Here is a 15,144-nt window from a genome sequence, read left to right as displayed (position 1 = left end):
AGAAGGAATCAGTTGTAGAGCTGAGAGAAGGTTGAGGGGAAATGCGGTTACCCTGAGATTTCTCAGTGCTGGTCGAGAGGAAAGGTCTTTAAAAGGTATCAAACTGGAACATACCACCGTCTACTGGACAGTACTGGGCGTGGGATTGACCTTTTATCTCTCACCCACTCCCCCAATTGGTTTCCGTCTTTACATCTCTTGGGATTTCTGTTTTGGTTTTAGTCTGTGTGTATGTGTCAGTGAGTGAGGGCCACATGTATGCTAGGGCCCGTAAAGGCCTAAATGAGGTGCTGGGTCCCTTGAAGCTGAGTTCACTGGTGGTCATGAGCCACCTGAGAGGGCAGAGTTTTTGGTAACAAAAACTGGTTCTTGACTGCTGAGTCATCTCTCCAGCCTTGGTTCTGAGCCTTTTTTGACAAGGTCTTCCATAGCCTAGGCTGGCCTTAAAACTATGTAGCTGAGGCTAACTTTGAACTCTCGATCCTCCTGCCTGGAACTCAGTAGTGGGATTGCAAGTTCAGGATTCACTTCTGAGAAGGTGATGGAGACACCTGCTGTCCTCTGCTGTGTGGCCTGTTAGAGACTCCAAGAGACTTTTAAAGTAAGGCTCTCATCCTGTTTTAAAATATGGCATACGAATGTTTTGCACACTTACCCATTTGGCGGTTTGGAGTTCAGTGCTCATATTTAATCTCTAAAGGGACTTGATCCCTGAATTAAAGGTGTTGCACTACAATAAGGAAGCCAAAGGTTAGTGTTTGCAGTCGGGAAGATTAGATTCCTTATCTAGGGTGCAGATCCATTCACTGGTTCTATAGCGGGGGTGCAGGGTGTGTGTGTGTGTGTGTGTGTGTGTGTGTGTGTGTGTGTGTGTGACAGCTTTGTTGCCAAGTTTCCCTCAAACACCCAGCTAGAAGTCAGTACTTCACCTAGTCTTTGCCCGAAGCCTGTTGGAGTAGGCAGAGCAGATAAACAGGCGAAAGCCACATTGCAGTAACCGCACCAGTCAGAATTGGGTGTGGTGGCACAGGGTCTGTAAATGTAAGGCTTTCAACTTCAGAGGCAGAAACGTACCTGAGTTTGAGACCTACCTGGGCTGAGACTTTGTGCGTCCTCCTTCCCTCAAACAGAGAAAAAGCAAAAACCAAAGTATAAACTAGGCAATTTAGCTAAGTCTGTGGGCAATTCTATTTCTTTTGCCCTAATGCTTTCTTCCAATTTGCTTCAGGCCAAGGCAAGATTAATTTTTTTTTTTTTTAATTTTGGATTGGGCAAAATAAGGACGTCACACCCTATCAGAGAGCACCGCGGAGGCAGGACTCTCGGTTAGGGTACTACCGGGAGCAGGCCTGCCAGCCAGTGCGCCTGCACCGGAATGGTTAGAAAAGAGAGTGATTAGAGGGGGCGGGGCTTGTGCCTAAGTTGCGTTTGGGCAAATTCTATACTGCTAGGGGGCAGGCTGCAGACAGAGGTCGCCTAGTGTCAGGGGCATCTTACAGCCAAGTGAGAAGGGAGACGGCACAGGGTGAGGCCAAGTTCTCTCGGGTGGTCAGGGAGCTTCACTGGTCGGGATCGGCGTGCTCGCTATGGGGGAGGTGGAGATCTCCGCCCGAGCCTACGGGAAGATGTGTCTGCACGCCTCTCGGTACCCACACGCTGCTGTCAACGGGTTGTTGCTGGCTCCCGCGACGCGGTCCGGAGAATGTCTCTGCCTCACCGACTGTGTGCCCCTCTTCCACAGCCATCTGGCCTTGTCCGTCATGCTGGAGGTCGCGCTCAACCAGGTTGCGGCATGGACAACCCCGCCCCTCGTCCCTATTCACCCCTACCAACACCTTTTAGGACCCTCAGCCTAAATGCATGCGCAGCCCGTTGATCGCGGTGTGCACCGACAGAGCCAGAGCCATGGTTTAGTTATTGATGGCTCCTTCTCACGACAGGTGGATGTGTGGGCAACGCAGGCCGGTCTGGTGGTAGCTGGGTACTACCATGCCAATGCGGTTTTGGATGATCAGAGGTGAGTTGGATAGCTAGGGGCGGGAAGACAGATGATTGTGACAATTGTGGGTGAGGTGCAGATGGACCAACGTCGTTCCTTTTACCTTAATTTTTTTAGTCAAGTGTTTAGCAGCAGGGCTGTACACCAGGCGTTGTACTGAGTACAGGAGTGAGGAGGTATCAGAGATGAATATGACAGACTCCTGCCCTGAAGGAGCTGCAGTGGGGGAGGGACGGACAGACTGGAGTGAATTTCAGGTGCTGTACAAACCGAGCAAGTGCGACCAGTAACTTAAAAGCAACTTTAAAAAGTATATTATAGACATATACACTACAGGCCAAATGCATTCGATGTGGGTTAAGTTCGATCTATTGTAATTTGCTTCTCCCCCTGCACTCAATACATTGGATGTCTTTCCAACTCAGGACCTACCTAACAGCTCTACAGTATGAATGTGAACAAACCGTAATTTACTCGCTGCAGTAAGCATCGAAATTATCTCCAGTTTTTAATTCCAGAGGTCTTATTACAGTAAAAAAAAATTTTTTTTAAGATTTATTTATTTATTATATATAAGTACACTGTAGCTGTCTTCAGACACACCAGAAGAGGGCATCGGATCTCTTTTTTTTTTTTTTTTGGTTCTTTTTTTTTTTTTTTTCCCGGAGCTGGGGACCGAACCCAGGGCCTTGTGCTTCCTAGGCAAGCGCTCTACCACTGAGCTAATTCCCCAACCCCGGATCTCTTTACAGATGGTTGTGAGCCACCATGTGGTTGCTGGGAATTGAACTCATGACCTCTGGAAGAGCAGTCGGGTGCTCTTAACTGCTGAGCTATCTCTCCAGCCCAGTAAAAAAAATTTTAAAGATTATATTATTTGTTTTTTTTTTTTTTTTTTTTGAGACAGTTTCTCTGTGTAGTTCTGGCTGGTCCAGAACTCACTCCCTCTGGAGACCAGGCTGGACTTGAACTCAGAGATCGTCTGCCTTTGCCTCTTGGGTGCTGGGACTAAAGTTGTGCAGCACCAGGCCCAGCTAAAAATATTTTTTTAATAGCAGGAAGAAGAAAAATATATTTAACATGGGTATACTAGAACGAGGGACAAAGAGATCTAGTGAGGCATTGATACTCTTCCCAAGTCTGTCTTCTGGGTCCTGACTAGAGAGTAAAGTTTAAATAAAGGAACAAGGGGTTGGGGATTTAGCTAGCAGTAGAGCGCTTGCCTAGCGAGCAAGGCCTGGGTTCGGTCCCCAGCTCGGGGAGGGGGGGGAGAAAAGAAAAAGAAAAAAAAAATAAATAAAGGAACAAGGATATTCATAGCTAAGCAGTGAGGAGCAAGGTGTGGTCTTGCCCACCCCTTTGGGCTTCAGATGTGTTTTGAAGGTCATCTGTGACAAGCTGTTAAAACTGTGCGAAACGTTGGGGTTGGGGATTTAGCTCAGTGGTAGAGCGCTTGCCTAGCAAGTGCAAGGCCCTGGGTTTGGTCCCCAGATCCGAAACAAATAAAGAAACAAACAAACAAACAAACAAACAAACAAAAAACCAACTAAAACTGTGCGAAACGTCTTGAAGCTGTGCGTACACAATGAGACAGATGCAGGGAGGCCTCTGAAAGCCCAGCATCATACATCATACATGGCCGCCAAGCAATGTCACCTGGGTCTGGGTCTGTTTTGACCACAGTGGCCAGATGACAAGGGGGAATTGGGGTCCCCTTTTAGAGTTCTTAGTCTTATGAATAAAAGAATTTTAAAAACTCAGTTGACAGGGGCTGGAGAGAGGGCTCAGCAGTTAAAAGCACTGGCTGCTCTTCCAAAGGTCCTGGGATTGATTTCCAGCACCCACATGGCAGCTCAAAACTCCTTTTCCAGGGATTCAACACCTTCACTCATACACACATGCAGTCAAAACACCAACGCACATAAAATAAAAACAAACTGTATCTGGAAAACACTTTTAAAAATCTCTCAAGGATGGTTTTATTAGAGTTGAAAAGACTCAGCAGCAGACAAGCTGTACTTTCCAGAAGAGAGGAAAGAAGGCGAAAAACACCCTTTAAACAAGCACAGACGACAGACTCAATGCAGACAGACAAGCAGCCGAGCTTTAGAGAAAAAGTAAGGAAGCACGAAGTGTCAGAAAAAGCACTCTTAAGTCCTGGCCGGCATCTGAAAGTAACAGGGAAAAAAAGTTTGCCTTTCTGAATCAGGCCCCAGAAAGTTGGCCAGACGCAGCCAAACCTCTTGGTGGTGGCTCCCAGGCATGGCCTAAATGGTTTCAAGTTAGCATTTAAATTGGTCGCACTGTGGTATTTTCATACATACCTTTTTTTTTTTTTTTTTGGTTTTTGGAGACAGGGTTTCTCTGTGTATCCTTGGCTGTCCTGGAACTCACTTTGTAGACCTGGATGGCCTCGAACTCAGAGATCTGCCTGCCTCTGCCTCCTAAGTTGCAGGGTTAAAGACGTGTGCTTCTATGGCCCAGCTCCATAGTTTATTCTCAATTGCCCCCTCCTTCCCCAGCCAGTGCCCCACACTGTTCTTCTGCCCCACTTTTGCTGGTCCCTATCTCCCTACCTAGTAAATTCTTGGTAGTTTCTTGGATTTTTTTAAACTTTTATTATTTTTGTGTTTTGCCTATATTGTCTATTTGTATATCATGTCCATGCAGTGCCCCTGGAGGTCAGAAGAGGGCGTTGGATTCCCCGGAATGAGTATCAGTTGCCATGTGGATGCCAATTCAAACCCAGGTCATCTGGACAAGTACTTAGTACTCTTAGCCAGTGAGCCATTGATAGCTCCAGCCCTGTTCATTTCGCTTTGGTTAATGAAGGCAAATTACCTTCCCAAAGCTTACTTTAGATTTCATCTCTCAGCAGCCATATCTGAGACCTGTTTCCCACAGCATTGAAGCATCAAGCAGTCGTGCAGCAAACATCATGCATGCCCGATACTCCCAGGCCAGCTGCCGGGAGCACCCGGGAGACCTGGGTCTGCCCTCGGCTGGCTGCTCACTCCTCTCATCTTCCCTCAAACAGCCCTGGGCCTCTGGCCTTGAAAATCGCTGGGCGAATTGCAGAATTCTTCCCCAACGCAGTGCTTATTATGGTGAGACCGGGGCTTCAGAGTGGGGAGGTGGAGAGGGAGTGGGAGAGGGTCCTCAAGACTCTCGCCTTTTGTTCACCCAGCTGGATAATAAGAAACTGGTAACTTGGCCTCGTGTACCTCCAGTCATTGTCCTGGAGAACCAGGGTCTTCAGTGGGTGCCTAAGGACAAGAACTTGTGAGTGCCCCCCTACCTCTTGTCCCTTGGAAGCCCAAGACTTGTGGCTTTCTTTGTCCCTGGTCCTGCCCTATGGCTTCTCCAGACACAATCTTTAAGTCGCTGTCTGGCCCCACTGTTTGACATCCGTGTTTTAAATTTCAGAGTGATGTGGAGAGATTGGGAGGAGTCACGGCAGATGGTGGGAGCACTGCTGGAGGGCCGGGCCCACCAGCATCTTGTGGACTTTGACTGCCACCTTGATGACATTCGGCAGGACTGGACCAACCAGCGGCTCAACACTCAAATCACTCAATGGAGTGGTTCCACCGATGGACATGCCTAAGCCAGAGGGGTCCAAATACAATAAAGACGTGGGCTGGTGGGCAACTATGTATTTATTGTGTTTGGAAGGCAGAGTGAGGGAGGAGACCCCAGCAGGAAGAAGACTGGGTGCAGTCTAGAGTTCCTAGTCAAGAGTAGGAAGGTTTCTGTTATACCCATCATAGAACGAGAGAGGGGGCTCAATAGATCATCCCCTTTGTCTCTCCACGGGGCTTCTTGAGCTTCTCAAAGTTCTTCAGGATGATGTCATATAACACAGCCTATAGGATCACAGAGTAGGGGAGGTCAGCCGCAGGCCCCCAGTAGTTCTGTATCCCATCTCTACCTTTGGAAAGGCTGTTCTTAAGTCATCCTCCACCCCACATTGGCTTGGTCAGAAATTGGATGGCCTGGGAAAAGTGCTTCTGCCCACCCCTGCCCTCTTCTCCCCTCCTCACATAAGCGTTACGGATCTCCATGACCATCAGCCGGATCTCCTGGTATTCCGCCTCGTCCAGCTCATGCACCAGCTGCCGATAATCACCCTGCAGAAACTCTAAGAGTTAGTCCTGACTGGAAATCGTATTGTCTTCCCTGACACAGCCTGACCTGGGCTTTACCTACCACATGAGGCTGCTTGGCTGCTTTGGCCACGGCATCACCCCTCTCGGAGAAGTACCTGTGGGAAGTGGAAGTAGTTTGTAAAGAGTGGGGAGAGACGGAGGGAGCCCAGGCCTGTGCCCAAAGCAGAGTGTGCTGGCTGTATACTGAGCGAGGCCACTCACTTAGAGATCTGCGTTTGGAAGCCTTCCAGCTTGGTATGAAGGCTGGTCATCAGCTCAAACACCTTTTCCTGAGAAGGAAAGTGCAGAGTTGGGAGGAAGCACGGGCTGGCTGCACAGGGGGGCTGAGGACTGAGGGGGACAGTGCTCTCACCTGGACAGCCACGCCAAAATTATTCCCATCCTCTATCCGAGGTATCTGTAGCTGCAACCAGGTAGTAACCTTGGAGCAAAGGAATGCATCATGGCTTTATCACCATGTCCTTCCCTCCCCTCCGTATACGTACCCTAATTCCCAGGTTCCTAGTCTTCCCTTGTCTGCCCACAAGCGGATGGTGGGATGCCAGGTCCTTGCTGAGCCCCAGTCTGGGCCACCTGCTTTGCCATGAAATAACTGGCAGGGACCAAGAGGACAATGCCTGGAGCAGAGTTGAGGGTGGAAGAGCTCACCAGGTTGAGTTGCTCAATGACATCCTTGATCTCGGGCTTTAGGCGTTGCAGGAGGACCACAATCTTCTCATTGCAGTTCACTGGACCACAGGGAGGACCTGGAGAGTGCGCAGTGGGTCAGTGAATGACGGAGTGTGTAAGATTTGGAAAGGGGAAAGTAGAAGGCAGTTTGGAAGTCCTGAGACACCAGTCTCTTCCCAGCCCATCGGTTCTAGTACCTTTGTCGTCTTCGTCCCCTTTCTTCTTTTCGTCCTTCTCTTCCTTCTGTGGGGAGGAAGACAGGACTGAGGCTGATTTTCTCTCTGGCTGGCCCACCTCCCAGGTGTCCCAGCCAGCTTGCCTCCTGTTGCTTCTTCCGCTCCTCCTTCTCTTTCTCCTTGACGGGATCAGGGACTGGGATGTCCAATGGAGCCTTCAGATTGCTCAGGTTGGCTTCGTTGAGAGCTGGCTCCTGGCAGTGGGGCGGGAGATGAGTGCATTCCCCTCATCTCACCCCACCCCCACCCCCGGGATCCTCTTGAGTCTTTGCCGGGGGCCCCACTACCTTTAAGAAGGCATCCAACTCTGAGATCTTCTTGGGAAAATAGCTCCCAAGCAGGTTCTCTGTCTGTGTAAGGCAGTGGAGGAGGATAGGGTCAGAAGCAAACACCCTTTCCAAGGCACTGAAGTAAGGGGTCACAGCGCCCAGCGAGGGAGGCCAGAGTCGTAGGTGCTGGGTGGAGGTGGGGTTCCCGATGTTGTAGGTCTTACCTTACTACACAGGTCCTCACGAAACACATCCACCTGTAGAGTACAGGCAGGCAACCCTTCAGAAACCTAGCTTTAAGGCCAGTTCTTTTGAGGACAGTTCCCTTTAGGTGTAGGGCCTGACCTGGGGAATAGAGGAATGGAGCCCTCTAAGGCCACACCTGAAGAAAGCTAAATGGGTCCCTATATATGGTGGCTTGAGGTGGTATGGTAGTTTTAGGCATACCGGAATCTGGGGAGAGTTCAGTGGATCCCCAAGGGGGCTGAATTTGGAGATAATAACATTTCTGGGGCCACCATGGTTGTGCAAGGAGTGATAAGAAAGCCCTCTGGCCAGGCGTGCACTCCAGAGGTACAGACAGGTGGATCTCTGGGAGTTCAAGGCCAGTCGGATCTACATATCCAATTTCAGGAAAGCCAGAGCTACATAATACACAGCCCGTCTCAAACAAAACAGAACCACCAGACAGTAGGCAGAGAGGGTGCCGGTGTGTGCCCTTTCTGAGGGAAAGTCTGAGTTGGCAAGGGCAAGTCCCTCTCCAGGTTTGTGCGTGTAGCCCTGGCTGCAAGCCAGCAGACTTCACACTAGCTCTAGGCTTCACTTCACCCCACTGGACCACGGCCACCTCACCTACTCCCAGGGGATCAGGTGCTTCTGGCAGTAGGCTAAGGAGCAGGACCCCCAACTCAGGTGCGGGGGGGTAGGGGTGGGAGTGGGGGTCTGTGGATCGATTTCCCTAGAACTCTGGTTCGTTCTGAGCCACGCCTCTCTAAAGCCTCTCGTCCCCACTCGAACCCGCAACGCTCACCTTGGCTTGGGCTTCAGGATGGACCCTCAGTGTAGCCATGGCCAGAGCCGGGGGCTGAACGCCGCACGCGGAGCCTGGGGTGGGCAGCGGGAAGGGAAAGCGAAAGCACAGCTCGAAACCTGCACCGCCTTCCTGGGTTTGGGGAGTGGAGGGACTGGAGGAGGCGGGGACAGCCTACTGAGAGGCGGGGGCTCCTCCAGCAGCCCGAGTAGCGTTTCCGCCCGGCGCCCGGGTCTCTCTGCTCCGCAGCCACACCCGCCTCCCAGCCAGCTCCAGTACCCCTGCCCCTTCCCACACTCGGCTCCCATTTCCCGGCACCCGCTACTTCTGCTAGGGCCAGGCGATAATAAGCCTTACATGGGGGTTTAAAATCTTTAATGATCTGGGGTAAGATCTGGTCTTCCCGGCGTGGTCCCCTGCCTTCACCAACAAACTCCCGCCCACCAGACCGCTACGCTGAGGCGCCCGCACCATCCTTACGGGAGACTCAATAGGTTGAGCACAAAGCCTTTGTAGCGCCCTCTATTCCCCTATAAACCACGCCCCCACAGCAGGGATTCAGGCCTCTGTGATAAAATCTATAAAGACTTTTTCTTTCACAATCATCGCCGTCCACTTCAAGTCCATTGCTTTGCACATTCATCCATTACACAAGCAGAAACTTATAGGTAGTGTTTATTCCCGCGTCAAGGACTCTCTGCCCTTGGGAAACCTGCAACACTCTTTCCCCTCAACGTCCTCACTCAGTCCTCAGCTTCGATGTCAATTTTTCAGAGGGAATGTTCCGCCATCGTTCTTCAGAAAGTACCTTCCCCCTGCAGTTTATTACCTGTTTCAGTACCTCCATGGCACCTGCGACTCTGATACTAGCCATTTGTTGTTGTTTGCTTGTTTGTTTTACTTTTGAGACAGGATAATACAGTGGTCTAAACAGGAGCCAGACAAACTTTCGGCAAGGGTTTATGACAGCTATTTAGTTTGGGGAAGTGTTAATATGTGTGTAGTGTTAACTGCGCTGAAAGGAAAGCAGCCAAGAAACTAATTAGTGCGAGTGAGTTTCAATAAAACTTAACTGATGGACTCGAGAGTTTGAGTTTCATGTAATGTTCACACATCCAGAATTATTTTTTCAACTTTTGTTTTTGTTTTTCGAGACAAGGTTTCTCTTAGTAGCCCTGGCTGTCCTGGAACTCACAGCTGTAGAGATTAGGTTAGCCTCGAACTCACAGAAACTGCCTGCCTCTTTCACCTGTCTCCCCAGTGCGGGGATAAAAGGCCTGCCCCATCATACCTGGCTTTTTGTTCAACATTAAAATATGCTCAATGGGGGCTGGGGATTTAGCTCAGTGGTAGAGTGCTTACCTAGGAAGCGCAAGGCCCTGGGTTCGGTCCCCAGCTCCGAAAAAAAGAACCAAAAAAAAAAAAAAAATATATGCTCAATGGTTAAGAGAGCCCTGGCTGCTCTTCCAGAGGACCTCTGTTCAGTTCTTAGCACTCACGTGACGGCTCACAGTTGCCTGTAACTCCACTTCTAGGGGATCCAAGGCCTTCTTCTGGCCTCCACGGGCACTATATGCATGTGGTGAAGAGGCATGCAGGCAGTCAAAACACCCACCTCACACATAAAAAATAAAATTTTCACAACTAAACAATAGGAACGCCAGTGACTGGGATGTCGTTGTGGGGATTAAACTTGTCTCTGCATTGTATATTCATGAGAGTGTATGGGGCTGGAGAGGTGGCTCAGTGGTTAAGAGCACTGACTGCTCCTCCAGAGGTCCTGAGTTCAATTCCCAGAAACCACATGGTGGCTCACAACCGTCTATTATGGGATCCAATGCCCTCTTCTGCTGTATCTGAAGACAGCAACAATGTACTTATATATAATAAATAAATGTCTTAAAAACAAAACAAAACAAGAGTGCATACACCATGCATGATTTCATGGAAACCAGAGGTGAATGGTGTCTTCCTCACCACCACTCCCCCGCCCTCCCGTGCCTTATTCACTCTCATACTAACCCTGGAGCTCACCCATTGGCTAAACTGTGTGCATAGCCATGCCCAGCTTATTACCTGGGCTCTGGAATCCAAACCCTGGTCCTGATGTTTGCAGAGCAAGCACTTTACCTACTGAACCAACCCCCCCCCCAGGTGTTTAGACGCATTAATTTATATAAATAACTTAGAACAGAGCAGTGCCTGACCCTAACAAGAACTATGCAAGCATTTGCTATTTGTGTATTTCTCTCTTGCTTCCTCCAGAGCTCATCTGGAGTAGAACCCTTGCTGGACATTTTCTTTTCTTTTTTCTTTTTTTCGGAGCTGGGGACCAAACCCAGGGCCTTGCGGTTGCTAGGCAAGCACTCTACCACTGAGCTAAATCCCCAACCCCTTGCTGGTCATTTTCACACGTCACAGAACTATGCCTGGCACAGCAAACCATCATTAAGCAGACAAGTATGTCATCCTTTTTTTTTTTTTCTTTTTCTTTTTTCTTTTTTTCGGAGTTGGGGACCGAACCCAGGGCCTTGCGCTTGCTAGGCAAGCGCTCTACCACTGAGCTAAATCCCTAACCCAAATATGCCATCCTTATGAGAGAGGAGTAGAAAAGGTTCTGCCATGGATTGCCTAGATGAGTAGTCTCCTAAAAATAGCAGGAGAGTCTCTGAAGAAGGCAGGAAAACTAACTAGGTTGGAAACGGAGCATCTGCAGAGGGAGGCTGATGGACAAACCTAAAGGCTGCTTTAGTAATACCATCCCTCCATAGCACAGCTCCAGAAAGACCAGGAAACCAACTGGATGGAAGTCAAGTACAGGAACACACACTTGGACTGGGGAGATGGCTCAGTGGTTAAGAGCACTGAGTGCTCTTCCAGAGGACCTGAGTTCAAATCCCAGCAACCATATGGTGGCTCACAACCATCTGTAATAGGATCTGATGCCATCTTCTGGTGTGTCTGAAGATATCTACAGTGTACTTACATACATTAAATAAATAAACCTTTGGGAAAAAAAAAAAAAAAGAAAACCCACTCAAGGTCAGCAACTTCAAGAAATGATGAGGAAGGAATTTGAACATCTTACCCTTCCCACCCTCTCTTCCCTCTCCAGGCCTGAAAAGAATCGGAGGAGCCAGAGCCAGGCCTGGTATGCTTTTTATTTCTTTCAGTTATGTTTGCGGATTGAGCGGGATCGAGGGAAGAGCCCGTGGCCTGGGATCCCAGGGGACCAGGGCTGATGGTACCAGCTGCCATAGGTAAGGTACCAAGCAAACGTGCCTACTGCCGCACCCACCACCTTGTGGGTATATTGATGGAAATAGATGACTGTGCAGAGTAGCAGGAAGTTCCAGAGGCCGAGCAGCAGCACATTGAGTAGAAAAACAAGACGCAGTGGGGCGCCAGCTGGTAGCCCATGGGCCAGGTACTTGGCAAACACAGCTGCTTCCTCAGCCATGAGAAGGCAGCAGAAGGTAAGGAGGAAGGTGTGGGAGGAGACAGTGTAACCCCGCCACTGGTGGCCGGCTGCCAGGCAACTCTTGCGGTCAGGCAGCTCATGCAGCAGTAGGCCCTGGGGCAGAGGCTCAAAGCAGGAACCGGTCAGGTCCTCGATGAGTAGGAAGGCTCGTCCGGCCCCCCGCCATACAGCTGCCCCCACCACCAGTCGGCTCAGGTGCCGGGCAGTCACTGCTACACGTCGAGTAGCCAGGAACACCACCAGGAGCACAAAGCCCCCCAGGAAGGTGCATGTCCAGCCCCACGCTGAATTCACAAACTTTCTGTGGGCAGGAAGTGGGAAAGCTAGTTGAGATTCCCGGTGTCCCATCTCCCCATCCTGATTGGCTGTCCCATATTCTATCATTAGTTTTCTTTACAACTCTACCATTTCAATGTTGTCGTCTCCTTAAAGGACCACTGGGCGACTAGGGTCCACATTTCCTTTTCTGTCCTTTACTTCCCCGGCACCCCTAGGCTGTTTCTCTCCCTCTCCCCTCCCCTCCCCCTGACCTTCTCAACCTCCTAGCCTATTTTTAGCATTTAGACTGGCAGCAGAACAGAGAGGCCTGAAGAAGGAAGCTGGAATCCCAGAGTGTGGGGAGGCAGCTCCTATGGACTTCAATGGACTCACATGTTGAAGAAGTTGCCGTGGCTAGCGAAGATCGTCCGAGAGTTAACGTGAAACTGCAGAAGGGGCCCAAAGATGACCACTGCTGCCAACCAAGCATGGTAGAGGCGCCGTAAGCAAGGGCTGCCTAGGAGGCGGGCGGCTTGTTCACTTCCAAAGTACAGTAAGGCAGAGGCCACCCAGAGCACCACCTTGACCAGGCATCCCAACAGTGCTCGGACTCGGGTCCCGGCCCCCGGCCCTGCCCCCACCATCGGCCCCCGCTCCATGTTCCCTCCCCTCCCCACTAACTGCCTGCTCTGCTGGAGGCTGAGGAGGGGCTAATGCAACCCCCCCCCTCGGATAAGGATAGGCAGTGACAGGTGTGGTAGACACAGGGCAGAGCCCTGTTGGCAGCTGGCAGGCAGGGAAGGGGGGCCAGCAAGGGGCCAGTTTGAGGGCTGACAGTCAACATGGCCAGTGTGTCCTGACATAGCCTGTGTCCTTTCCCGTTAGCTTTGTGTTGTCAGTTCCAGCCACATTCTAGTCCGTGTCTCAGGGTGAAGCCTGCTGTTCAGAGCTGTCCTGGTCCACGGCCGGCTTGTATCTGCTTGTCATATTTTGGTCAGCCGAAGCTCCTCTATGCTTATCTCAACTCCACCGTGTTTTTCCTGCACGGGGAAATCGAGGTCATAAAACCAAACTCAACCTTGGATGCCTGTATTAATCAGGGGTTTTCTAGAGGAGCAGAACAGATAGAATCGATCTAAATTAACAGGGGATTTATTAGAGGGCTTTATCACAGGCTGTGGGCTACTTAATTCCGAAAGTAACCATGTCTCCATAGAAAGACTAATGGTCAGGCAGCTGTTCAGTCCATGAGGCTGGATGTCTCAGCTGGTCACTGTGTTAGAGTCCCCAGGAACTAGGTTCTAATATCAGTAAAGGAATTGCCTCAGCAACAGGATACATGAACTTGCCAGGGAGAGTGAGGGCAAGCAGGCAAAGAAGCAAAAGCTTTCTTCCTCCACGTCCTTTCACTCGGGCTGCCACCAGTAGGTGTGGCCCCCACCAAATATGGGTCCTTGTCCTGGGGCTCTGAGAGAACAAAGCGTGGTGTCATGGGAAAGTGGTGGAAAGGGGATTTTTGGAAAGGGGATTTGGGGGGGGGCGGTCCCTATAGTTATGGTGACTTCCTGCTGCCATCCAGATGAGGTCTCCAAGAGGCCAGTTAGTCCCAGGAAGGCCATGCACACCGGTGGTGGCAGAACGAATGCACGGGGTGTCACCGAGTGTGCCACAGCTTGTACGCACTATAATGCTAAGAATCAATAGGGGACATTCATGTGCCCTGAGGAAGGCAACCTGTTTAAGAGGATGGTGGGTGTGGCTGGGTCCTCAGTCCTGCAGCTCAAATACATTCAGGTGATGGGATGAAGATGCTCAGACAGACATATCCAGTCTGGCATCCATCAAAATGTTAGGTCTGCGCTCTAGTCAATTACTGGGCCCCGTGGCTCACACAAACCTGGCCTCTCAGTCAAGAAGTGCCTGTTACTTGGTAGCTGTTTCTTTCCTCCTTCCTTAAAGCTGGTGGTGGGAGTTTCAGGGCAGTGGAGGTCTAGTAAAGAAGGGAATGAACAAGCCATGATACCCAGGTTGTGGGTCTGAGGAAAACCAACCCTATTCTTTTCATGCAACTGGGAACCGAATGCAGGGCCTTAAGCATGCTGGTTAAGTATGCCACCACTGAGCTACACCCAAAGTATCCTCCCTCATTTTTTCTTTCCTCCTCATTGTGTGAAAATGTCTCTGTATTTCTTTCTTTCTTTCTTTTTTTTTTTTTTGGTTCTTTTTTTCGGAGCTGGAGCTGGGGACCGAACCCAGGGCCTTGCGCTTCCTAGGCAAGCGCTCTACCACTGAGCTAAATCCCCAACCCCTGTATTTTCTTTTAAGATTAATTTATTTTATGTATGAGTACTTTATCTGCAAGTACACCTGCAGGCCAGAAGAGGGCATCAGATCCCATTACAGATGGCTGTGACCCACCATGTGGTTGCTGGGAATTGAACTCAGGACTTCTGGAAGAGCAGCCAGTGCTCTTAACCGCTGAGCCGTCTCTCCAGCCATCTCCGTGTCTCTGTATTTTCAATTGTTAAAGAGAACTAAGTGTGGCAGGATTCTGGTAATGTCGCTTCTGTGGCCCATCACAGCGGTTTTCTATTTTATAAATATTCATCCTACCTCACCTGCTAAAATGCAAATCTAGAACGGTGTCAGAAGTTGTCTCACTACTGATTTTGTTGTAATAAAGAGCCAATGGCCAATAGCTCAGGCAGAAAAGTTGAGGGCGGAACTTCAGGGCAGAGGAGTGACACAGAGAAAAGCAGAGACAGGAGAATTGAAAGTAGACACGGAGGAAACAGAAGTGGATTGCAGCAGAGCAGAGAAAGATAGCGAGCTACCCACATGGTGGGTCAGAGGCTAAGTAATGGCTAAGTCAGATGAGCTAGCTGGGAGGCTGCCCAATCAAAACGCCCAAGCTCTCAGCTGTAATAGAAGTCTCCTTGTCATTATTTATAGTACTGGTAGGTCTTAGAAAATCCTGCTGCGGGTTGGGGATTTAGCTCAGTGGTAGAGCGCTTGCCCAGCAAGCCCAAGGCC

The 15,144-nt window shown here is 50.1% G+C and overlaps 3 protein-coding genes across 4 annotated transcripts; 1 reads left to right on the top strand and 2 right to left on the bottom strand.

Annotated features, from left to right (window-relative positions):
- The first annotated feature begins 1,433 nt into the window (after positions 1 to 1,433).
- Emc9 (ER membrane protein complex subunit 9) lies at positions 1,434 to 5,650 on the top strand. Its single transcript, NM_001008296.1, has 5 exons — positions 1,434 to 1,784; positions 1,941 to 2,017; positions 5,037 to 5,106; positions 5,187 to 5,281; positions 5,426 to 5,650. Exons 1-5 carry the CDS (start codon positions 1,587 to 1,589, stop codon positions 5,604 to 5,606), a joined length of 621 nt encoding a protein of 206 aa, NP_001008297.1. The 5' UTR covers positions 1,434 to 1,586; the 3' UTR covers positions 5,607 to 5,650.
- Psme1 (proteasome activator subunit 1) lies at positions 5,641 to 8,528 on the bottom strand. Of its 2 annotated transcripts, NM_017264.3 has the most exons (11): positions 8,373 to 8,519; positions 7,567 to 7,599; positions 7,361 to 7,423; positions 7,157 to 7,267; positions 7,035 to 7,080; positions 6,817 to 6,914; positions 6,521 to 6,589; positions 6,370 to 6,437; positions 6,209 to 6,263; positions 6,043 to 6,129; positions 5,643 to 5,865 (listed from the first exon to the last, which is right to left on the bottom strand). In NM_017264.3, the coding sequence occupies exons 1-11, from the start codon at positions 8,409 to 8,411 to the stop codon at positions 5,785 to 5,787; spliced, it is 750 nt and encodes a 249-aa protein (NP_058960.2). In that variant the 5' UTR covers positions 8,412 to 8,519; the 3' UTR covers positions 5,643 to 5,784. The 2 variants fall into 2 exon arrangements, with proteins under 2 accessions (XP_063130259.1, NP_058960.2); XM_063274189.1 differs by having other exon boundaries at positions 5,641 to 6,129; positions 8,373 to 8,528.
- A 2,987-nt stretch (positions 8,529 to 11,515) lies between these two features.
- Fitm1 (fat storage-inducing transmembrane protein 1) lies at positions 11,516 to 12,785 on the bottom strand. Its single transcript, NM_001106037.1, has 2 exons — positions 12,505 to 12,785; positions 11,516 to 12,154 (listed from the first exon to the last, which is right to left on the bottom strand). The coding sequence occupies exons 1-2, from the start codon at positions 12,768 to 12,770 to the stop codon at positions 11,542 to 11,544; spliced, it is 879 nt and encodes a 292-aa protein (NP_001099507.1). The 5' UTR covers positions 12,771 to 12,785; the 3' UTR covers positions 11,516 to 11,541.
- Between the last annotated feature and the right edge of the window lie 2,359 nt (positions 12,786 to 15,144).

This window comes from Rattus norvegicus, chromosome 15, assembly GCF_036323735.1.
Source record: "Rattus norvegicus strain BN/NHsdMcwi chromosome 15, GRCr8, whole genome shotgun sequence".
NCBI lineage: Eukaryota > Metazoa > Chordata > Mammalia > Rodentia > Muridae > Rattus > Rattus norvegicus.
The sequence above is the reverse complement of the archived record's forward strand: the minus strand, read 5'-3'. Positions and strand labels throughout refer to the sequence as shown.

Excerpts from the sequence above, each read along its gene's own strand:
- Emc9 (NM_001008296.1), top strand. The coding sequence starts at position 1,587 with ATGGGGGAGGTGGAGATCTCCGCCCGAGCCTACGGGAAGATGTGTCTG. Across the intron at positions 5,107-5,186 it reads CCAACGCAGTGCTTATTATG|CTGGATAATAAGAAACTGGT; the intron begins GTGAGACCGGGG and ends TTGTTCACCCAG. Across the intron at positions 5,282-5,425 it reads GTGCCTAAGGACAAGAACTT|AGTGATGTGGAGAGATTGGG; the intron begins GTGAGTGCCCCC and ends TTTAAATTTCAG.
- Psme1 (XM_063274189.1), bottom strand. The coding sequence starts at position 8,411 with ATGGCTACACTGAGGGTCCATCCTGAAGCCCAAGCCAAG. Across the intron at positions 7,268-7,360 it reads AGTTGGATGCCTTCTTAAAG|GAGCCAGCTCTCAACGAAGC; the intron begins GTAGTGGGGCCC and ends CCCCACTGCCAG. Across the intron at positions 6,590-6,816 it reads TCATTGAGCAACTCAACCTG|GTTACTACCTGGTTGCAGCT; the intron begins GTGAGCTCTTCC and ends CTTTGCTCCAAG.
- Fitm1 (NM_001106037.1), bottom strand. The coding sequence starts at position 12,770 with ATGGAGCGGGGGCCGATGGTGGGGGCAGGGCCGGGGGCCGGGACCCGA. Across the intron at positions 12,155-12,504 it reads CACGGCAACTTCTTCAACAT|AAAGTTTGTGAATTCAGCGT; the intron begins GTGAGTCCATTG and ends TCCTGCCCACAG.